Source organism: Oncorhynchus kisutch, linkage group LG28 (genome assembly GCF_002021735.2).
Source record: "Oncorhynchus kisutch isolate 150728-3 linkage group LG28, Okis_V2, whole genome shotgun sequence".
Classification (NCBI taxonomy): Eukaryota; Metazoa; Chordata; class Actinopteri; order Salmoniformes; family Salmonidae; genus Oncorhynchus; species Oncorhynchus kisutch.
The window spans coordinates 26,773,418-26,798,650 of record NC_034201.2 but is presented as its reverse complement, the minus strand read 5'-3'; the positions used below and the strand labels follow the sequence as shown (position 1 = coordinate 26,798,650).

The 25,233-nt window shown below is 43.8% G+C and overlaps 1 protein-coding gene across 2 annotated transcripts in view; it reads right to left on the bottom strand.

Annotated features, from left to right (window-relative positions):
• The window catches only part of LOC109872599 (uncharacterized), an 83,797-nt gene that overhangs the window by 37,026 nt on the left and 21,538 nt on the right, over positions 1-25,233 (bottom strand). For both annotated transcript variants that reach the window (XM_020463892.2, XM_031807721.1), the window contains exon 4: positions 74-3,449. In XM_020463892.2, the coding sequence (XP_020319481.1) occupies positions 74-3,449 (3,376 nt within the window). The remainder of the gene's footprint in view (positions 1-73; positions 3,450-25,233) is intronic.

The following is a 25,233-nucleotide window of genomic DNA, read 5'->3' as shown; positions in this document are numbered from 1 at the left end:
TAAATGTCAGGGTGCATAACCATTTCTTTATATAATATTATTGAATACAAATGTCAGATGCTGTTGAATTTACCATGTCAGTTGCTGTTGATGGACCGTTGTTATCACTGAGGCGCGGAATGAGTTTGGCATGATGTTTACTGTTGTCATCATCAGGCTCTAGCAACACTGGATGCACTGATTTCAAATACTGATACATTGGTGAATCTGCAGGTTTTTGGATTGTAATCCAAGTGGTGGAAAGATTCTTCACGTCCTTCATTGGATCCCCATCTCGAGGTCCCATAGTGAATAAATCAACAGGAAGTGGGCCCTCCTGCTTGCTGCTTTGGTCTCCATCCATTCCCTGGCCATCCCCCTCCTTATCCTTCCCCTGACCCCTGTTGAAGAACTCCCATAGGGGGCGCCGTAGAGGAGGGGTGGAGGGCTCCTCTGAGTCTGCGTCTGTGTCGGAGTAGCCGCTGGACTGCAGGCGCTCGCTGACCGACTGCAGCAGGGACAGGATGGACAAAGAGGAGGATGAGGCTAGCTGCTCCATCCCTACACCTCCGCTCAGACTCCTCAGCTCCTCTGTGGCCGGGGGCACCATGAGGCCCCTGTCCTCCTGCGACAGGCTCCCCTCTGCCTCGCTGCGAAGACTGTCCTCCTCCACGATGGGAGACAGGGAGAAGGGGTAGGCCTTGGCCCGCCGTACCGTGGGGCTCAGCATGGGGCCTGTGTCATTGACGAACACCGCATCCGTCTCCTCCTCCTCATCAATGATGGAGAAACCACTTGCCTCCATGTCATGGAAGGCAAGATGGGGGACAGGGAGGAGGGGGAGGAGAGGTTCCAGGCCTGGGGCTCTCCGGCCTCCTGTAGCATGGAGCCCAGCTAGCCTGCTGCCCAGGTCCTGGTGAAACCCTGCCATAACTGCAGCGGCTGAACCTGCACCACTGTGTCCCGGTGTCTCGTAGTCCTGACTCTGCTGCTGCAGAGAGATGTTGCATCGATACGCGCTCACCGAACTCAACTGTGGCCTGTCCTCATTACTGGAGTCAGTAGCTGAATTAGACACAAGGCCCTCTGAGGTGCTCAGGTCCTTGGGGAGTCTCCTTGAGAAAGAGGGGTCCGTGCTGATGGTGCCTGTTGTTCTGCAGTGGGCCTCATCTTCTTCACCCCCAGAGTCAGAGCCCTCTGAGAACACAGAGGCTAAGTAAGTCTCATCCAGTACAAAGCTTTGATCCCCACTGACCGGGATGTCATTCAGCCCATTCAGCCCAACTTTCAATGATATTTCAGGGCCGCTCTCTTGGCCTTCATCACAAAGCATTATACAGGCATCAGGCTTCTGACTTATAGCATGTCTGACTTGAGATGGTTCTAGTGAGTTTGGGGTGTGTTTTGGTCTGGCTGACATGAGGTTTGCCTCAGAATTACCCTGAGCTTCATATTTGGAACTTTTCCTAAGCAGATCAGGCTCAGGGAATGCTGTTTGGGTTCTCAGGTAAGTATTGTCATTCAGAGTGCTTTTGAGCTTATTGGCACTTTCCGAGTTATTGGACACAGAAGCATGACCATATTGAGCATTACTGTCTTGTTGAGGACTATGTCTATTGCTTTCGATATCATCTTTGGCTACGTGGACTGCGCCGTCTCCTACCAGTGTTTCTTTAACGCCTAGCACCTCGTTACAACTATTGTCCCCTGAAGTGCAGAGCACTTGATCTTTGTTTTCATTAGTTATCCCTGAGACAGACTCATACTCAAGACCCGCTCTCATTATTTGAATAATATCTCCGTTATCACCATAGAGACCTGGTTTCTCGAAGGACACTCCACCGCCCAAGAGAGGAAACACATCTTTCTGGTGCTTATTACCACTGTATTCAGATTCAATAGGATCATTTGGCTGGGAATCCTCTTCCCCTCGCGTTTGCTCATTAGCATTAGCATCCATTAGCCATTGACCTTTGACCAGTAGGTGAAGACCAGTGCCTTTGGTCCCCTCGGCACAGTGTTCTCCCTGCCTGTGGTCTGAGACACCGATGGTGGGGGCACTGCTCTCACAGGCCGGCCCAGGGCTACTCCTGATGTCAGTGTCCGAGCCTGCGATAGACTCGTACCCTGAGGAGGGGGTGGACCTGGGGCCCTCCGATAGAGGGTTGGGGTTTAATGAGAGAGTCTGTTCTGCCGGGACGGCATCCCCACTCTCTGAAGGCTCTACCTCCACCAGCTTATCCGTCTCGAAGGACCGATCCACGTCCTCCTCCTCCACTCTGCCTACGGGTAGGACCAGGTAATTCTCCTCACTGGCCTTCTGGAGCACTTCACCCTCCTCCAACTCAGAGGATTCGACTCTCTCCAGGGCCGCTAGAGCATTCTTCAGAATGTTATTCACCATAATTTTAGACTCCAAATGAAGGGCCTCCTCAAACAGATTTTCTGGAGGACCAACGTCCCCCTCCTCCTTCCCTGACTCAAAGCAGTGCAGTCCAGCACCAGGGCCTGTAGCCAGAGCATCCCCAGAATCTGAGTGCCTAGTTGCTGGAATGGGTCCCTGGCTTTCGGTTGCTGATAAAAGCGAGGCAGACGGTGAAATGGGATGCGGAGCCAGCTGGCCTCCATCACCATCGGAAACAGTGGCAGGCAGATGTGTGTGCTGCGCCGTCCCCGCGGCGCCTGGCCATGCAGCAGCAAATGAAGGTGACCCAGTCTGAAAACAGTGTGCAGATACGGTTTCTATCTGCTCACTTAGCCCTGTGTCTCTGTCCCCATCTGTGTCCCTGTTCGTATCCTCGCTGGCCATCTCTGCATGAGTAATTTTATCCCGTGGGCTCAGCTCTCCACTGTGGGTCTCACTGAGTGCTGTACTAGTCCTGGCATCAGCAGAGTCCTCTGTGGGTGCGGGAGGGGAGCATGTGAAGGAGCCAACCCCAGAGAGAGAATCCTTGGCCTGGCCTCCTACAGTAGCCAGGGTTGTCTCTCCAGATGAAGGGAAGGCACTTTGACTCACAGCCCTTTCTGCTGTCTGTGTTGTTAGTGGAATGTGACTAGACTCAGGTCCAGTTGGACACAAAACAGAGTCTGTTTCCGAAGTCCAAGCTCCTCTCTGATTGGTTTCTGAAGTTGTAGCTCCAATCTGATTTGTCGATACAGTCTGAATGTCACTTTGTTTTGGAATGGCGAGTTCTAAAGTGGAGTGTGTCACCGCACCCAAGGTGCTGCCCTCTACACCTGAATTGGGAGATTCCACCTGCACCTGGTGCCTCCGCCTTATTCTGCGTTTGTCCCTCTGGCCACGGTATGTCCCGTATGTCACCACAGGCGGACAGGCCAGGGCCAGGCGCCGCTGATGCTCATCCACCGCCTCTTCAACTTCACTCAATGGGCTGCTGTCTGCCGCTGCTTTACCCTCTCTGCATCCTCCCCTGTGGCCTTCCGCCTGAGTCTCCTCCAAGGCTCTGTTCCTAATACACAGAGAGACAAGGTGAATTAGAATACAGACAAGGACACACATATTCCCTCAGTGCTGCTTTGGGTGAGGAGAAGGGGGTTAGGTGATTCATACATACACAACCGTTCAAAAGTTAGGGGTCACTTAGAAATGTCCTTGTTTTTGAAACAAAAGCACATTTTTTGTCCATTAAAGTAACATCAAATTGATCAGAAATACAGTGTAGATTGTTAATGTTGTAAATTACTATTTTAGCTGGAAACCGCTGATTATTTATGGAATATCTACATAGGTGTACAGAGGCCCATTATCAGCAACCATCACTCACTCAAGCTCAAAATGGCCAGAAACAAATCACTTTCTTCTGAAACTCATCAGTCTATTCTTGTTCTGAGAAATTAAGGCTATTCCATGCGAGAATTTGCCAAGAAACTGAAGGTCTCGTACAAGGCTGTGTATTACTCCCTTCACAGAACAGCACAAACTGGCTCTAATCAGAATAGAAAGAGGAGTGGGAGGCCCCAGTGCACAACTCGGCAAGAGGACAAGTACATTAGAGTGTCTAGTTTGAGAAACAGACGCCTCACAAGTCCTCAACTGGCAGCTTCATTAAATAGTACCGGCAAAACACCAGTCTCAATGTCAACAGTGAAGAGGCGACTCCGGGATGCTGGCCTTCTAAGCAGAGTTACAAAGAAAAATACATACCTCAGACTGGCCAATAAAAATAAAAGATTAAGATGGGCAAAAGAACACAGACACTGGACAGAGGAACTCTGCCTAGAAGGCCAGCATCCCGGTGTTATTCTTTAAAAAAATCTGTTATTCTTAAAGAAATATATCTCCAGCTAGACTGCTAAAAAAAGCCTTTCGTATAACAAGGACAATGTCTAAATGGATTCTCCAAGAGGACTATAAATACAGTACATCAGTGGAGGCTCCTCAGAGGAGGAAGGGGAGGACCATCCTCCTCAGTGAACTTCATAAAAAATAAAAGTGATCCTTTTTAGATAAAACTATACTAAATATATTCACATTTGACCAAATAATTGATTCAAACACACTGTTTTGCAATGAAGGTGTCACAATCGTCGTGGTAATCATACTCGGACCAAGGCGCAGCGTGCATAGCGTTCCACATGTTTAATTTATGAAACTCCAAAACTAAACGTGAAGCTAATGGCGTGCTCACTGGCAACTAACCAGAAAACAAGATCCCACAAAACCCCAGTGGGAAAAGGCTGCCTAAATATGATCCCCAATCAGAGACAACAATAGACAGCTGCCTCTGATTGAGAACCATACCAGGCCAACATAGAAATACAAAAACTTGAGTACCCACCCTAGTCACACCCCGACCTAAACAAATTAGAGAATAAAAGGCTCTCTAAGATCAAAGCGTGACAGAAGGTCTCCAGTAGCCTCAACAGCACTCTGTAGGGTAGCACCATGGTGTAGCCGGAGGACAGCTAGCTTCCGTCCTCCTCTGGGTACATTGACTTCAATACAAAACCTAGTAGGCTCGTGGTTCTCAACCCCTTCCATAGACTTTCACAGTAATTATGACAACTTCCGGAGGACGTCCTCCAACCTATTAGAGCTCTTGCAGCATGAACCCACATGTTGTCCACCCAATCAAAGGATCAGAGAATGAATGTAGTACTGAAAGCATAAGCTACAGCTAGCTAGCACTGCAGTGCATAACATGTGGTGATTAGTTGAGAGAGAGTTGAGAGGGAAAGACAATAGTTTAACAGTTTTCAACAAATTAATTTATTTTAAAAATGAAGGAGAAGCAAGAGAGAGCGAGAGATTGTCATTTTCTTCCAGTTTCACTTACTTAGCTAGCAAATGCAGCTGGCTAGTTTAGCTACTCAAACACCCGGCTCAAACAGAGGGATTCTATGTTAGCTAGCTGGCTATGACTATCCAACACAACACTAGAACTGTTCCAAGTCAAGGTAAGCTTTTGGTTTTATTAATTTATTGCCACCATGGCCCACCGGTGTAACTGCTTACTGACTAAACACTAACATTACTACATGATTGTAGCAGGTTTACTTACACATTAGTTCTATTAGCTATGTTGACTAGGATGTTACTTTAGCTAATATGGGGACAACGATGTAGGCTGTGTGTAGCGGTTATGACATGGTTTGGCTTGGAAAGTTTTTTTCACCTGGTCACATACAGCTGATGTGTTGTACATTGAAGTCTACAAAGGAAGGGAAAAGGTGAGAGGAGGAGAGTACATAGAGGCGAGAAGGAATACAACATGGTGTTTACGCGTGATCATGGGTGTATTCATTCCGCCGATTCTGTTAAAAAATGTTTCTTAAACGGAAGCAAACGAAACCGGGATAAACATACCTGAATTTGTCCAATAGAAACTCTTGTTTGCAACTGTTGGACTAATGATTACACCCTAGATAAGCTAGATGCAGGCAAGAGTGTGGAAGGCGGTATTGAATGTGTCACTGTCTGTCACCTCAAATATTTCTCTCGACTTGTATGAACCTACGTTGTAAACTTTAATTCACAGGCTAGGTTGTAAGAACATCATGATGGGTACAGGGAAAACTTGAGTATCATGTAGTAGCCTAAACCTATTGCTGTTACATTGAACTGGGTGGATGGAATATGAATGACAGTCATCCAATATGCTGTAACAGAAATAAGGCCATGCACATGGAAAAATAAATATGTGTCCTCCCTCATCATAAACAGCACTGACCGCCACTGCAGTACAATGACAAGGAGCTGATTGTTAGTCTGTAGCATTGTCTTGATGGCTTTCAGTTTTCAGACTCCAAGGCCCCAGGGGCATCAGTGCGTTGTGACAGCTCCAGGATACTGTGTACAAACTGTGGCTTTGACGCATCACAAACAGGGGCCCAGATAGATTCATTTTATAGATGGTTGACTGAGCCACAAAATATTAGTCACTGTGTCTATGATGAGGTGTGTGCCACGGGAGAGGAGACTTTGGGATAAAAACATGACACTGACTTTATGTGACCTACAGTATATATTATATTTCACCTATAGTTCTACCTTGTATGTTTCCTTTTGAAAAATTACAGGTCTCCAACTTGTTAAAGGGTGTGAGCCAATCAAGCCACTTGAGTGTAACAACATGTCATCCAATGACTGTGCGAATCTTGTCTCTCTCTTTACCTTACCATATTGAAATAGATCCGTGGTCAGTACAGTGCAAATTGTCACATGAGTTGACGCTGGAGAAACAAAGCAGGTACGGGGAGTAAAACATTTAATAAAGAACGGACAAGGAACGAGACAGGAACAGCGTCAGCATACAAGAAAACAAAGACAAAAAACAATCTATGCAGCAGTCGGGAACAGAGCAGGGAACTGACAAATATAGGGGAGGAAATAAACAAGTGATGAGTGAGTCCAGGTGAGTCCAATAACGCTGATGTGCGTGACGAGGGAAAGCAGGTGTGCGTAATGGATGATAGGAGTGCGTGATGCAGGGCAGCCTGGCACCCTCAAGTGCCAGGGGGGGAAGAGCGGGAGCAGATGTGACACAAATTGATGTCAAAGCACTAATCAGGGTCGACAAGGGAAACCAGGCTGGCTCATTCCTGCAACTTAGCCATGCTCCCACGTCCTGCTCACCAGCCAAATGGCTGAAACCATTCCAACCAGTGATGCTGTTCCAGCCCTGCCAGCATCTCGGACGCACAGGGACAAATCATTACAAACATTTCCCCTACATGCTGTGCTGTGTGTGTGTGTGTGTGTGTCAGCATCCACAACAGTTAAATGATAAAGTAGTTGGCAGAATAAGTGTGAAACCATCAGCCCTATCCAGCCCTATCCACCTGCCTGCATCCTCCCTCCCCACTCGGAAACCATGCCTCCCATTCTCGCTGACGATAATTATAATGCTATAACTTCTAATAGTAACTGTATCCACTGGTTAAATGGGAGAGTGTGAGCTTGTTGCCATCTTAGGGCAAAAAAAATGTTTGTTGCAGTGCTGCCTGCCAGCAGTAATCTTCTCTGATTGATTAAGAGATTTAAGGGGCTATCATCGCTAAGTAACATAATTAGGGCTGTCCCTGAATAAAAAACATTTTGGTCAACCAAGAATCTTCCTTTCTTTGACCAATCAAAATTTTTAAATGTGTATTTTTTCATTTATTGACACATCCTATTTATTTTAATCAAATCAACTATATGCAATAAGCTTGTCTGATGCTTTAAGCAAACTTTGTTATTAAATAATTAAGACACAAATGACTAGAGGGAGTCTGACCGCAATTGATCTGATTGTGCCAGGCCTGCCTCAGACTTCCTGCGCTGTGTTAAAAAAAGACAGTGAGTGACTGTGTGACTAGCATCCATTGTTTCTCTCTCCTTACTGCTGCAACGAACACCACAGGACAACCACAGAACAACAGTGTGTATCAAGCTGTCCGTGTTGCTGAAGCTGCAACATAATTACAGCCATTTCTGACTGAAAAGTTATGTAACCGAAATCCCTAATTTGTTTAGGAAAAACATTCCGTATTCTCTCAACCCTTGCTCTCTTTACGTGACACATGTATGCATGGCATGCACGTGACCAATAGGGCCTGACGTTTAGCATATCATAATCACATCAATAAACGGGTTATAACAAACTCTGAACACAGTAACACACGTGACAGTAAAACAGATGCAGAGGACGTGACAAATAAACTCGAAACGGGGGAATGTTTACTGGTTGCTCAGGAGGTAAAGGGGAAGTCAGACGTGTGGAATAAATTTAAATACTGGAGATCAAGAAAAAGGTAAGGAGGAAGCACTGCACGCATATTATGTGTGCCAAACAGGTGCTGTTAGATTACAATAGGTTATAATTTTTCTGACTGGTTGGAACAATGTAAAAACACAAAATAAATTCTATGCGTACAAGATTTTTTTATAACATTTTAAGCTTTTATTACAGCAAAGACTAAAAACAGTCGCATTCATTCGTGAAGGAATGAACGGTTTAGGCCTATTTATTGTTTATGCTAATTAGGCCTATTCAATGGTCGCTTTGTTATTTTATTTTCTAACTAAAATGCTTGATTGCATTTCAAATCATGAATGACTCATATGCTATGTGATAACATGAACAAATAAATTATTGATTGATACAGTAGCCTATATAAGTATTGAAATACTGGCCTAAGTAAGTTACGGTATTAAGACTAAACAGGATGCGCTCTTAGGGCTACAGCTTTATGGTGGTTATACAAGCGTGCTATACTATGCCTACTAATGATAATTACATTACTTTTTATTATAATGATGATCATAATAGTAATAATAACAATAAGCAGGAGATCAAGGAAAAGGGAGGTTTATTATGATTATTATTATTATAAACATAATTTTTCTGACAATTTGGAACAGTGTAAACACTAAATTAATTATAAATAATACCAGAGAGGCTGTTCTAACAAAAAAAGTGTAAAGCCTTTATAAGAGCATAGCAAAGATTAAAAACAGTCACATTTGTGAAATTGTTTATCTGACATGTGCTTGCGTGAGGCTTGGTGCTCACAGAATCAGTAGGCTATAAAACAAACTCAAACAGGCAACAGAAGCAAAATCTGTCTTATTTCTGTAGATATATATATTTTTTGTGATTTATAAAGCCAGGCACATTTAACAGTTAGGCTATTGATTATTGACCTAATTAAGTTGGAGTTTCCGCTCTCCTCACTTTTCTAAAACAATTAATAAGGCAAGGGCTGTTTTCTGGTCTCTTAACTCTTCTGCTGCCTCCGCCGCATTGTTCTCAACACCAATATGCTGGTTAACTTTGCTATTATGCACATCGCAACATGGTCTAGGAAAAGGCGCCAATTCAACAGCGCACTGACGTGTTTCAGAACCGCCAAAAGCAACCACTATCCAACGCAGGAGAAAGCGCATTTGTTAAAAAATAATATTATTTTTATTTGTGTTCCTACATAGTATAACCATATTGTCACGACTTCCGCCGAGGTTGGCTCTCCTGCCCGTTCAGGCGGTGCTCGGCGGTCGTCGTCACCGTCCTACTAGCCACTACCGATCCCCTTTCGTGTATCTGTTGGTTTTGTCTGATTGGTTTCACCTGTGTGTTGTTTAGTTAATTAGTGTCTGTATATAATGTAGGTTGTCCCACCCTTGTTTTGTGCGGGATTGTTTATTTTGTCATTCATTTTCGTCTGTCGGTGTTATTGTGTTTCTTATTCTCCGGTTAGTCTGTTATCCTGTGTTGGATCATTTCACCCTGTGTGTGTTTGGGTTGACCGTGTTTGTTTTGTTCACCGGAGAATAAACTTTATATCGCTATCTGCTCTCTGCGCCTGATTCCACCCACCTTGATTAGACGTGACACATATACAATTTCAGTAGCACGTCTTAGACTGATGGACTGTACCATCCCCACAGCCTCCACAATGGATCAGTCCACTCAGACAGGCGCAAATCAGACAGGTACGCCATGACTTTATTTTATTTGAAAATTTTTTTGTGTTTGCTCAACTAAAGAAATCTTGGTTGACCAACAGCCTATCGAGCAAACAATCAAGCAGTTTACTTAATTGGGTCACCCCTAAATATAACAGATGCAAAGCATTGAGTATTTAAATGAATGCATTTCTAAATAAATGTTGGAACATTGCCCCAGAAGCATTTAACTGCAGAGCACTCCCACATCATATGAAGGAATGTGCCTACTGTACCTAATGTAGGGGACACAGTGAACAGTTGGGGCCAATTTCATCATAAAATGTTTCCTTGGTGTTAAATACAGTCTGTGAACAAACTTAAAATGTATAAATTGATGGTTCGGATTACGGTGTGCCAATGTCATATTTTTCCATATTCTGATCCAGTTAAAGGGTTGTTCAGATTCAATTAGATCTGTGGACCATACTTTTTTATTGGCTAGCTCAGAATAGGATCTTTCCAAAACTTGTTTATATATTATAGAGATCAGTTATTCAGGAGCCCAGATCATTTATTTATAAGTCCATCATTGGATGGTTTGGTAGTTGGGTTTCCCAAGGGAATCCATAGGCCAGGATAGCTGATCTAAATTGTAAATATTATTGTGAAATATTGATTATGGGCATGCCATTTTGATTCCAAGTTACATTGTTTTAAAATTCTGTGCCAAATAGAAATTGTGTGAACAATAATAGGACCAAAGCGTAGTTTACATTGTTTAAGGGATATATCAGTGAAGACCACCTCTTCCTGGGCAATAGGAGACATCATCTTTCTCTCTATACTCAGCCAGAGTGAGAAGAACCATGTCTAAACCAATTTAGGATGGGGCGAAATGCTAGTGCCTGGAAATACAATAAAAATTTGGTACGGATAGGCCTCCTACGTATTTCCCTCTTTGTAAATGTGTTAATTTTATCCATGATTGTTTACCTTGCCATATACATTTAGAAACAGCACTATGAATTTGATCCCAATAGCCAGAAGGGGGCACCATGGAAAGCACTGAACTACAGAAACTTAGCTTTGGCAATATATTAATTTAGACAAATATTCTGCAGATTAAAGCAACTAGGACATTATTCCATCTACTGAAGTTGGATTGAATTGATTTGAGCGTTCTGTTAAAGTTTCTGGCAATGGTTTTATGTAAGTGTTTCTTCCATCACATGTACAGCTGATTCTCAAGATCTTGCACACTAATGAGATGCTATTGAGCCCACACTACTACACTGTCTGAGCCAAGGACTACATGCTTTCTGGTAAGTTTTGACTACAATACTGGGTGAGGTGAATATACTGTATTTTATATGACATACAGTACATGATTTTTAGTAGTAAATAGTATCCTACAGCAAAGTGTTTAAATCATTTCTAACTTGTTAACAATTTAATTTTAAAACATGTATTTTACAAAAGAGTTGTTTAATCTAACTGCTTAATTATTTATCTGTACATGGAATTGTATTTATTTTTGTATTTTTTTCTTCTAATCTTTACAGGAAAATGCCTCGGGCACTATCTGATGTGTGGAGACATTTCACTGCAGCTAATGTAGAAGGAAAAGCTGTGTACATTTGCAAATACTGTGCCAAATCATATGTGAAGAATGCAACAAAGATGCAGAATCATCTGGCCAAGTTCATACAGTTCCCTCAGTGCTCACACCCAGCTAACTAGCTAGCCATTTCACATTGATTACACCAGCCATTAGGCTGATAGGCTTGAAGTCATAAACAGCGCTGTGCTTGCGAAGAGCTGCTGGCAAAACGCACGAAAGTGCTGTTTGAATGAATGATTACGTGCCTGCTGCTGCTCAGTCAGACTGCTCTATCAAATCAGACTTAATTATAACATAATAACACACAGAAATACGAGCCTTTGGTCATTAATATGGTCGAATCCGGAAACTATCATTTTGAAAACAAAACGTTTATTATTTCAGTGAAATACGGAACCGTTCGGTATTTTATCTAATGGGTGGCATCCCTAAGTCTAAATATGCTTGTTACATTGCACAACCTTCAATGTATGTCATAATTCCGTAAAATTCTGGCAAATTAGTTCGCAATGAGCCAGGCAGCCCAAACTGTTGCATATACTTTGACTCTGCGTGCAATGAACGCAAGAGAAACGACACAATTTCACCTGGTTAATGTTGCCTGCTAAACTGGATCAGTAGTTATAACTAGTGATTATGATTGATTGTTTTTTATAAGATAAGTTTAATGCTAGCTAGCAATTTACCTTGGCTTCTACTACATTCGCGTAACAGGCAGGCTACTCGTGGAGTGCAATGGTTAGAGCATTGGACTAGTTAACTGTGCGGTTGCAAGATTGGAACCCCTGAGCTGACAAGGTGAAAATCTGTCATTCTGCCCCTGAACAAGGCAGTTAACCCACAGTTCCTAGGCAGTCATTGAAAATAAGAATGTGTTCTTAACTGACTAGTTAAATAAAAGTTAAATAAAAGGTATAAAAAAAAATACAAAATGTAATGTAAAATAAAAAAATAATCGGAAATCGGCGCCCAAAAATACCGATTTCCGATTGTTATGAAAACTTGAAATCGGCCCTAATTAATCGGTCATTCCGATTAATCGGTCGACCTCTAGTACATACCCCAACCAGAAGCCATGGATTACAGGCAACACTCACACTGAGCTAAAGGGCAGAGCTGCCGCTCTCAAGGTGCGGGACTCTAACCCGGAAGCTTACAAGAAATAAGGAACACTTATGTGAGAATGCTATTCATTGACTACAGCTCAGCGTTCAACACCATAGTACCCTCAAAGCTCATCACTAAGCTAAGGATCCTGGGACTAAACACCTCCCTCTGCAACTGGATCCAGGACTTCCTGAAGGGCCGCCCCCAGGTGGTGAGGGTAGGTAGCAACACATCTGCCACGCTGATCCTCAACACTGTAGCCCCCCAGGGGTGCGTGCTCAGTCCCCTCCTGTACTCCCTGTTCACCCACGACTGCATGGCCAGGCACGACTCCAACACCATCATTAAGTTTGCAGACACAACAGTGGTAGGCCTGATCACAGACAACGACGAGACAGCCTATAGGAGGAGGTCAGAGACCTGGCTGGGTGCTGCCAGAATAACAACCTATCCCTCAACGTAACCAAGACTAAGGAGATAATTGTGGACTACAGGAAAAGGAGGACTGAGTACGCCCCCATTCTGATCGAGTGAGCTGTAGTGGAGCATAAACTAGAATGGTCCAAACACACCAAGACAATCGTGAAGAAGGCACGACAAAGCCTAATCCCCCTCAGGTAACTGAAAAGATTTGGCATGGGTCCTCAGATCCTCAAAAGGTTCTACAGCTGCAACATCGAGAGCATGCAACCTGACTGGTTGCATCACTGCCTGGTATGGCAATTGCTCGGCCCCCGACCGCAAGGCACTACAGAGGGTAGTGCGTACGGCCCAGTACATCACTGGGGCTAAGCTGCCTGCCATTCAGGACCTTTACACCAGGCAGTGTCAGAGGAAGGCCCTAAAAATTGTCAAAGATCCCAGCCACCCCAGTCATAGACGGTTCTCTCTACTACCGCATGGCAAGCGGTACCGGGGTGCCAAGTCTAGGACAAAAAGGCTTCTCAACAGCTTTTACCCCCAAGCCATAAGACTCCTGAACAGGTAATCAAATGGCTACCCGGACTATTTGCATTGTATGCCCCCCCCCCAACCCCTCTTTTACTCTGCTGCTACTCTCTGTTTATCACATATGCAGTCACTTTAACTATACATTCATACCCTTTTGCACTATTGGTTAGAGCCTGTAAGTAAGCATTTCACTGTGAGGTCTACACCTGTTCTATTCGGCGCACGTGACAAATAAACTTTGATTTGATGTGTAAATATTTGTATGGACATAAGATTCAACAACTGAGACATAAACTGAACAAGTTCCACAGACGTGACTAACAGAAATTGAATAATGTGTCCCTGAACAAAGGGGGGGGGGGCTAAAATCAAAAGTAACAGTCAATGCAGTTGGTGTGGTACTAAGTACTGCAGTGGACCTCCTCCTCATGGACTCCACCAGATTTGCCAGTTCTTGCTGTGAGATGTTACCCCACTCTTCCATCAAGGCACCTGCAAGTTCCCGGACATTTTTGGGGGGGAATGGCCCTAGCCCTCACCCTCTGATCCAACAGGTCCCAGACGTGCTCAATGGGATTGAGATCTGGGCTCTTCGCTGGCCATGGCAGAACACTGACATTCCTGTCTTTCAGGAAATCACGCACAGAACGAGCAGTATGGCTGGTGGTGTAACGCTCATTCCTTTGATGGAAAAACGCAAATCCGACCATCACCCTTGGTGAGACAAAACCGCGACTCATCAGTGAAGAGCACTTTTTGCCAGTCCTGTCTGGTCCAGAGACGGTGGGTTTGTGCTCATAGGTGATGTTGCTGCCGGTGATGTCTGGTGAGGACCTGCCTTACAACAGGCCTACAAGCCCTCAGTCCAGCATCTCTCAGCCTATTACGGACAGTCTGAGTCCTGATGGAGGGATTGTGCGTTCCTGGTGTAACTCGGGCAGTTGTTGTTGCCATCCTGTACCTGTCCCACAGGTGTGATGTTCAGATGTACCGATCCTGTGCAGGTGTTATCACACGTGGTCTGCCACTGCGAGGACAATCAGCTGTCCGTTCTGTCTCCCTGTAGCGCTGTCTTATGCGTCTCACAGTACGGACATTGCAATTTATTGCCCTGGCCACATCTGCAGTCCTCATGCCTCCTTGCAGCATGCCTAAGGCACGTTCACGCAGCTGAGCAGGGACCCTGGCATCTTTCTTTTGGTTTTGGTTTTGGTTTTGGTTTTTCAGAGTCAGTAGAAAGGCCTCTTTAGTGTCCTAAGTTTTCATTACTCTAACCTTAATTGCCTTCCGTCTGTAAGTTGCTTGTGTCTTAACGACGGTTCCATAGGTGCATGTTCATTAATGAAGACCTGTGAAGTTATTTGGATTTTTACGAATTATCTTTGAAAGACAGGGTCCTGGAAAAGGGCTGTTTCATTTTCTGCTGAGTTTAAATGTGACAAAAAATGTATTGGCTGGTCCGACGAATCCCAGTTCCTTTTGCGTCAAGACTTGGCGTATGCAGCATGAGTCCCTGGCCCCATTCTAACTGGTCAACGGTACAGGCTGGTGGCGATGGGGTAATGATGTAGGGAATGTTTTCCTGGCACACATTAGGTCCCTTGATATCACTTGAGCAACGTTTCCATTCCCCAAAGAATGCAGGCTGTTCTGGAGGCAAAGGGGGATCCGACACGGTAATATATGGGTGTACCTAATAAACTAACGCAAAAATGTTGTGAAACTTCAATTTATTATATGGTACATAGCAATTTAATTGAAAAAGTTATTTTATGTGCACTACGTCATCACGCACAGCCTTATCCGCAACAAGTCAATTTGAAGGAAACACATATTTGGTGGGAAAATGCACATATTGTTTTATGCAGATTTTTTTTAACTATTCGCATGAAAATCTGTCACCAATTGGATGAAAACCTAGATAATCTGTCCCTCTCATATCTCATTCTATTTATAGCTCATTGTCACATCCACTGGTGTTTTATAACTACTGACCCAGACAGTGCTTGCAAATCCCTTATTTAATCAGTCATTACCTTGTTGCAATCAGATGCTTCACTCCCCTCCAATCCCTCTGTTACATTTCCAGTCCTACATCCCTGCAGGAGAAAAACTCTACATCAGCCATGTCATTTATTTTGATTTAATTTGGTTACCCAGCGTCAGCCACAGCTGTCTGAGTGGCTACTCCATTGTCCTGTAGTTAATTGCTGTGCTATGAATATAATTGTTGCTTGGCCTACTTCTTCACCCAGTGTGTGAAAAGCAGTTTCCCCTTCAATGACAATCCCGCTGCTTTATCTCATCTTTCTCTCTCTCACTCACTCCTGTCCCCTACACATTTAACCAGGTAGGCTAGTTGAGAACAAGTTCTCATTTACAACTGCGACCTGGCCAAGATAAAGCAAAGCAGTGGGACACAAACAACAACACAGAGTAATACATGGAATAAACAAACATACAGTCAATAATACAATAGAAAAAGCTCTATACTCTATATACAGAGTGTGCAAATGAGGAAGGATAAGGGAGGTGAGGCAATAAATAGGCCATAGTGGCAAAATATTTACAATATAGCAATTAAACACTGGAGTGATAGATATGCAGAAGATGAGTGTGCAAGTAGAGATACTGGGGTGCAAAGGAGCAAAATAAATAAAATAAATAAAAGTATGGGGATGAGGTAGTTGGATGGGCTTTTTACAGATGGAGGGATCTGTGAGCTGCTCTGACAGCTGGTGCTTAAAGTTAGTGAGGTAGATATGAGTCTCCAGCTTCAGTGGTTTTTGCAGTTCGTTCCAGTCATTGGCAGCAGAGAACTGGAAGGAAAGGCGACCAAAGCAGGAATTGGCTTTGGGGGTGACCAGTGAAATATACCTGCTGGAGCGCATGCTACGAGTGGGTGCTGCTATGGTGACCAGTGAGCTGAGATAAGGTGGGGTTTTACCTAGCAAAGACTTATAGATGACCTGGAGCCAGTGGGTCTGGCGACGAATATGAAGCGAGGGCCAGCCAACGAGTGTATACAGGTTGCAGTGGTGGGTAGTGTATGGGGCTTTGGTGACAAAACGGATGGCACTGTGATAGACTGCATCCAGTTTGGGTCTAGAGTGTCTCCACCTTTGAAGAGGGGGATGATCGCGGCAGCTTTCCAATCTTTGGGGATCGCAGACGATATGAAAGAGAGGGTGAACAGGCTAGTAATAAGGGTTGCAACAATTTTGGCAGATAATTTTAGAAAGAGAGGTTCCAGATTGTCTAGCCCGGCTGATTTGTAGGGGTCCAGATTTTGAAAGTCTTTCAGAACATCAGCTATCTGGATTTGGCTGAAGGAGAAATGGGGAGGCTTGGGCAAGTTGCTGTGGGGGATAGCCAGGTGAAAAGCATGGCCAGCCGTAGAAAAATGCTTATCAAAATTCTCAATTATCGTGGATTTATCTGTGGTGACAGTGGGCAGCTGGGAGGAGGTGCTCTTATTCTCCATGGACTTTACAGTGTCCCAGAACTTTTTTAGTTTGTGCTACAGGATGCCCATTTCTGTTTGAAAAGGCTAGCCTTTGCTTTCCTAACTGCCTGTGTATATTGGTTCCTAACTTCCCTGAAAAGTTGCATATTGTGGGGCCTTTTGATGCTAATGCAGTACGCCACAGGGTGTTTTGTGCTGGTCAAGGGCAGTCAAGTCTGGGGTGAACCAAGGGCTAAATCTGTTTCTGGTTCTAAATTTTTTGAATGGGCCATGCTTATTTAAGATGGTGAGGAAAGCACTTTTAAAGAATAACCAGGCATCCTCTACTGACGGAATGAGGTCAATATCCTTACAGGATACCCGGGCCAGGTCGATTAGGAAGGCCTGCTCGCTGAAGTGTTTTAGGGAGCTTTGACAATGATGAGGGGTGGTCGTTTGACCGTAGACCCATTACGGACGCAGGCAGTGATCGCTGAGATCCTGGTTGAAGACAGCAGAGGTGTATTTGGAGGGCAGGTTGGTTAGGATGATATCTATGAGGTTGCCTGTGTTTACGGATTTGGGGTTGTACCTGGTAGGTTCATTAATCATTTGTGTGAGATTGAGGGCATCAAGCTTAGACTATAGGATGGCCGGGGTGTTAAGCATGTCCCAGTTAAGGGCACCTAACAGCACGAGCTCTGAAGATAGATGGGGGGCAATCAATTCACATATGGTCCATGGCACAGCTGGGGGCAGAAGGTGGTCTATAGCAAGTGGCAATGGTGAGAGACTTGTTTCTGGGAAGGTGGATTTTTAAAAGTAGAAGCTCAAATTGTTTGGGCACAGACCTGGATAGTAAGACAGAACTCTGCAGGCAATCTCTGCAGTAGATTGCAACTCCGCCCCCTTGGCAGTTCTATCTTGTCGGGAAATGTTATAGTTAGGGATCGAAATTTCAGGGTTTTTGGTGGTCTTCCAAAGCCAGGATTAAGACACGGCTAGGACATCCGGGATGGCAGAGTTGAGGCGGCGGGTAGCCTAGTGGTTAGAGCGTTGGACTACCGAAAGGTTGTCAGATCAAATCCCCGAGCTGACAAGGTAAAAATCTGTCTTTCTGCCCCTAGGCTGTCCTTGAAAATAAGAATTTGTTCTTAACTGACTTGCTTAGTTAAAAAAGGGTTGTGCTAATGCAGTGAGTAAAACAAACTTAGGGAGGAGGCTTCTAATGTTAACATGCATGAAACCAAGGCTTTTACGGTTACAGAAGTCAACGAATGAGAGCGCCTGGGGAATGGGAGTGGAGCTAGGTACTGGGCCTGGATTAACCTCTACATCACCAGAGGAACAGAGGAGGAGTAGGACAAGGGTGCGGCTAAAGGCTATAAGAACTGGTCATCTAGTACATTCGGAACAGAGCGTAAAAGGAGCAGGTTTCTGGGCATGGTAGAATAGATTCAAGGCAGGATGTGAATACTGTGGAGGTAAACCTATGCATTGAGTGACGATGAGAGAGATATTGTCTCTAGAAACATAATTTAAACCAGGTGAGGTCACCTCATGTGTGGGAGGTAGAACTAAAGGGTGTCCACTGATCATAGGGGTCCACTGAGTAGCTCGGCAGGCTGGAGACACGGCGATTCAGACAGCTAGCAAGCTAGCAGAAGGGCCTTAGAGGGACGTCGTTACGGAAGAAGTCTGTTGTAGCCCCCTCATGTTGTTACGTAGGCAGACCAGTCGTGAAGGATCAGCAGGGCTCCGTGTGGTAAAAGGACCCAGGCCAATTGGCAAAATCGGCATAGTGGCCAAAGAATTTGTCCAATGGGCCTCTTCAGCTAACAGTCCAATATGCTCTCGACAGGTAGCAGGCTAGCAGATTGGCATTCAGGGAACGTTGCAACGAAGGACCCAGTTGAAAACCCCCCTCGGGCAGATTACGTCGGTAGTCCAGTCGTGATGGATCGGCGGGGCTCCATGTCGGCAGTAAAAGGGGTCCAGGCCAATTGGCAAAATAGGTATTGTAACCCAAGGAGTGACTGATGGACCTCTTCGGCTAGCTGGGAGATGGGCCTAGCAAATGCTAGCTCCAGGCTAATTGGTTTGCTTCGGGACAGAGACGTTAGCCAGGAGTGGCAACTCGGACAGCGGCTAGCTAGCTGCGATGATCCAGGTGAGAAGGTTCAGAGCTTGCGGTAGGAATCCGGAGATATGGAGAAAAATAAGTCAGATTTGCTCTGGTTCGAATCGCGCTGTGCAGACTGCCAAGAGTTGTCCGGGCTAAAGGTTAGCTGATGACCGCTAGCAGTGGCTGGCTGACTACTAGCTAGTAGCTAGTTAGCTGTCTAGCTTCTGTTGGGGGTTCCGGTTCAAAAGTTTAAAAAATAGCAGATCCATACCACATTGGGTGAGGCGGATTGCAGGAGATTATGTTGAAGTTTAGGTAAATAAAAATAACAAATATTTGTTTAAATATATGCGAAGAAAAATGATATAAAAATGATATAAAAAGATACACACGACAAGACGAGGACGAAGTCTGACTGCTACGCCATCTTGGAACAAAAAATCAAAGTCAGCTGTCTGACAACTGACCTTGAGTAATAAATTAATCTCTGAAATGAATGGTATTATTTTTATATTTTGCTTCTATTCACACATACCTATCTCCATTACTCATGCTCACATAACTCCAGACAGAATTCAATTCAGTCAAAGTGTTGCAGTTAACTTGGCTGATGTTCTGCTACAGATGTCATTCTGTCAAGGCCTTGTTGAGTCATGTGGGTGATTTTAGTTCACTCCTAACCATTGGTAACATGGTAATCGCAAAGCCTCAGTTTATCAGCTGCACATGCAGAAACTATAACTGCTGGGTAAGATAGTTAGCAGTGAATGTATTTACTGCACATCAACAGAGTTGCAAAGGAAACTGATAGTTTGTTGATAGTGAGTAGTACACAAATCAAATGGGTCTCAGCCAGGCAGCAAAATATCCTCACTCCACTTGTTTATTAGTTTGCATTTCAAACTCTCACATTCCTCTGTGATTTTCCCTCATTCTCCCCCAGGTCCCCGTGCACACTGCCTCTGTTCTTCTCTCCACTTCCCACTCTCCCTCCCTTCTGCTGAGGTCATGGTGTCTTTTGGCCTATTCCTCCCTCTCAGAGTCTGACTATTGCTTTCCTCTCTTGTTCCATAACGGGGGCAGAACAGAACAGAACTGCCTGTGGACCGCAGGGCCTCTTTGTATCACTGTCTTTCATTTCACATCATCTGCTGAGGATACACTATCTCAGACCATCCATCTGCCTTGCTGTCCATCCATATTGAAATCAACAGGCTTATGCATTTCAATGGGCACCTCTTGCCTGGATTTGCTTAGTTCAGTTCACATACTGTGTGGAAAGTGTAATAGTGCAGTGGTTGATGGTATAGTTCACCAACTACTTCTCAGATAAGGTCAGCACAGGTGCATCAAAGCGGGGACCGAGAGACTGAAAAACAGCTTCTATCTCAAGGCCATCAGACTGTTAAACAGCCATCACTAACATTGCTGCCAATATACTGACTCATCTCTAGCCCCTTTAATAATGAAAAATGTATGTAATAAATGTATCACTAGCCACTTTAACTTCTTGATGACAGTGGGGCAATATTGAGTAGCTTGGATGAATAAGGTGCCCAGAGTAAACTACCTGAGAAAAATCCAACCAGGAAGAGGGAAATCTGAGGTTTGTAGTTTCATTTAAGTGATTGCCTATCCAATATGCTGTGTCTATGAGGCCAGATTGCACTTCCCAAGGCTTCCAGCAGATGTCAACAGTCTTTAGAAAATTGTTTGAGGCTTCTATTGTGGAAGGGTGTCGAATAAGAGCTGTTTCAACAAGTGGACTAGGCTGAGGCCAATCAGTTGTTTACTGCGCGGTCACGCGAGCGTGCCGTTCCTTCTTTTTCCTCTGTAATGAATACGCTATTGTCCGGTTGGAATATTATTGAAGATTTATTATAAAAAAGACCCTAAGGATTGATTGTAAACATCGTTTGACATGTTTATACAAACTGTAATGGAACTCTTTTGACTTTTCGTCTGGATTTTGCGCTTGCGCATTGTGCCTTTGGAATAGTGAACTAAACGTGCGAAAAAAACTGAATTATTTGGACATAAATATGGATGTAATCGAACAAAACTAACATTTCTTGGGGAAGTGGGAGTCCTGGGAGTGCATTCCGATGAGGATCAGCAAAGGTAAGTGAAGATTTATAAGGCTATTTATGACTTTTGCTGACTCCACAATTTGGTAACTGTATGGCTTGCTTTTGTGGCTGAACGCTGTTCTCAGATTATTGAATATTGTGCTTTTGCCGTAAAGCTTTTTTGAAATCTGACACAGCGGTTGCATTAAGAACAAGTTTATCTTTAATTCTATGTAAAACATGTATCTTTCATCAAAGTTTATGATGAGTATTTCTGTTATTTGATGTGGCTCTGCAATTTCTCTGGATGTTTTGTAGGCATTTCTGAACATGGCGCCAATGTAAACTGAGGTTTTTGGATATAAATATGAACTTGATCGAACAAAACATACATCTATTGTGTAATATTGAGTCCTGGGAGTGTCATCTGATGAATATCGTCAAAGGTTAGTGATTCATTTGATCTATATTTCTGCTTTTTGTGACATCTCCCTTTGGTTGGAAAATGGCTGAATGCTTTCTGTGACTAGTTGCTGACCTAACATAAGGATATGTTCTGCTTTCGCCAAAAAGCCTTTTGGAAATCGGACACTGTGGTTGGATTAATGAGAAGTGTATCTTTAAATTGGTGTAAAATACTTGTATGGTTGAGGAACTTTAATTTTGAGATTTCTGTTGTTTTGAATTTGGTGCCCTGCAATTTCACTGGCTGTTGGCGAGGTGGGACGCTAGCGTCCCGAACGATCCCAGAGAGGTTAAACAATGCCACTTTATATAATTTTAACATACCCTACATTACTCATCTCATATGTAAATACTGTACTCTATACCGTCTACTGCATCTTGCCTATGCCGTTCGGCCATCTCTCATTCATATATTTTTATGTACATATTCTTTTTCATTCCTTTACACTTGTGTGTATAAAGTAGTTGTTGTGAAATTGTTAGGTTACTTGTTAGATATTACTGCAGGGACGGAACTAGAAGCACAAGCATTTCGTTACACTCGCATTAACATCTGCTAACCATGTGTATGTGACAAATACAATTTGATTTGATTTGATTTGATTTTGGGTTCAGTGTGTCAAATCGGAGGGCCTGTTGTCCGGACCTCTGGCAGTCTCTATGGGGGTACCACAGGGGCCAACTCTTTTCTCTGTATATATCAATGATGTCGCTCTTGCTACGAGTGATTCCTTGATCCACCTCTACGCAGACGACACCATTCTGTATACATCTGGCCCTTCTTTGGACACTGTGTTAACTAACCTCCAGATGAGCTTCAATGCCATACAACACTCCTTCCGTGGCCTCCAACTGCTCTTAAACGCTAGTAAAACTAAATGCATGCTATTCAACCGATCGTGGCCCGCACCAGCCCGCCCGACTAGCATCACTACTCTGGACGGTTCTGACTAAGAATATGTGGACAACTACAAATATCTAGGTGTCTGGCTAGACTTCAAACTCTCCTTCCAGACTCATATTAAGCATCTCCAATCCAAAATTAAATCTAGAATCGGCTTCCTATTTTGCAACAAAGCCTCCTTCACTCATGCTGCCAAACATACCCTCGTAAAACTGACCATCCTACCGATCCTCGGCTTTGGCATTTGACAATGTTATTTTCAAAATAGCCTCCAACACTCTACTCAGCAAACTGGATGCAGTCTATCACAGTGCCATCCGTTTTGTCACCAAAGCCCCATATACCACCCACCACTGCGACCTGTATGCTCTTGTCGGCTGGCCCTCGCTACATATTTGTCGCCAGACCCACTGGCTCCAGGTCATCTATAAGTCTATGCTAGGTAAAGCTTCGCCTTACCTCAGCTCACTGTTCACCATAACAACACCCACCCGTAGCACACGCTCCAGCAGGTATATTTCACTGGTCATCCCCAAAGCTAACACCCACTTTGGCCGCCTTTCCTTCCAGTTCTCTGCTGCCATTGACTGGAACGAATTGCAAAAATCGCTGAAGTTGGAGACTTATATCTCCCTCACTAACTTTAAGCATCAGCTATCTGAGCAGCTTACCGATCACTGAAGCTGTACATAGCCCATCTGTAAATAGCCCACCCAACCACCTACCTCATCCCCATACTGTTTTAATTTACTTTTTGCACACCACTATTTCTACTTGCACATCATCATCTGCACATCTACCACTTCAGTGTTAATCTGCTCAATTGTAATTACGTCGCTACTACGGCATATTTATGGCCTTACCTCCTCACGCCATTTGCACACACTGTATATAGATTTTTCTACTGTACTTTTGTTTATCCTTTGTGTAACTCTGTGTTGTTTTTTGTCGCAATGCTTTGCTTTATCTTGGCCAAGTCACAGTTGTAAATGAGAACTTGTTCTCAACTGGCCTACCTGGTTAAATAAAGGTGAAATAAATAAAATAAATAAATAAAAATAGTATTGCATAGGGACAGTGTGCCAACACGTAATAGTGCTTAATAATGAGCTTAGGAGCCAGTTTCTCCTTGTGGGGACATTACCCACGTCACTATGATGGCTATTTTAAGCTTAGGAGTTAGGTTTAGGGTTAGGGTTACAATTAGAAGTAGGGTTACAATTAGGGTTTGGGTAAGGGGTTAGTGGTTAGGTTTAGGGTTAAGGAAAATAGGATTTTGAATGGAAATAGATTTGAGGTCCTCACAGGGATAATATAACAATGTATAGTGGGGCAAAAAAGTATTTAGTCAGCCACCAATTGTGCAAGTTCTCCCACTTGGGAGAGGCCTGTAATTTTCATCATAGGTACACTTCAACTATGACAGACAAAATGAGAAAAAAAATCCAGAAAATCACATTGTATTTTCCACCATAATTTGCAAATAAATTCATAAAAAATCCTACAATGTGATTTTCAGGATTTTTTTTCTTCTCATTTTGTCTGTCATAGTTGAAGTGTACCTATGATGAAAATTACAGGCCTCTCCCAAGTGGGAGAACTTGCACAATTGGTGGCTGACTAAATACTTTTTTGCCCCACTGTATGTGTGTAGAAGAACATAGCATGTGTTTATGTGGTGCATAGTCATGGTTGGTCACCTCTCAGCGCTGACACACACGAACACATCAGCGTAATCTGATCTGATAGGCAGAGGGCAGAAATGTATTACAGGGCCATGGCTGGTCCAGGGACAACTCTGTCTATCTTTGTGCCAACCTAAATACCCACAGGCTAAAACCCGAACAGGCCCTGAAAACAGCATTTTAGAGGAAAATGTCAAGTCGAACATAGTCTATCCTCAGAGAGACTGAACAATCAATTTTTCAACGCCGATACCGATTATTGGAGGACCAAAAAAAGCTGATACCGATTAATCGTCCGATTTTTTTTATATTTTGTTATTTGTAATAATGGCAATTACAACAGTACTGAATGAACACTTTTTTTTTTTTTTTTTTTAATTGTACCCCTTTTTTCTCCCAAATTTTTCAGTTCTAACTGACTTGCGTAGTTAAATAAAAGGTGTAAAAAATAAAATATATATATATATATTTTTTAATAATCGGAAATCAGCGCCCAAAAATACCGATTTCCGATTGTTATGAAACTTGAAATCGGCCCTAATTAATCGGCCATTCTGATTAATCGGTCGACCTCTAATTTGAAGACATCCCTCCTGGCTGACATTGGCATGGACAGGGTGTTAAAATATAGCCCAGGGGCTAGACAGGGACTAGGGAGAGAGAAAGAGAAAGTTGTCACAGCTGTTCATTTAAGACCCAGCTACCACTGTGGGCAAAACACACACACACACACAATAAAGAACTGCACATTTCAATCACTGACCAATAGTATTTAGGTTTGAGAGGAGTCTCCAGGAGACTTAAGAAGAATAGGTTGTCCCTTCTGAGTACTGACTTGATTTGTGACAGCTCGTCTGCTGCTAAATAGCACTTATCTATAAAGCACTACTATCCTGCTGTATATGCATTAGCCTCTCTTATCTTTACCACTCCCATCAGCTACTGTACCGTGGAGCACTTCCAACTGATGAATGCTGACCTTGGCAACCT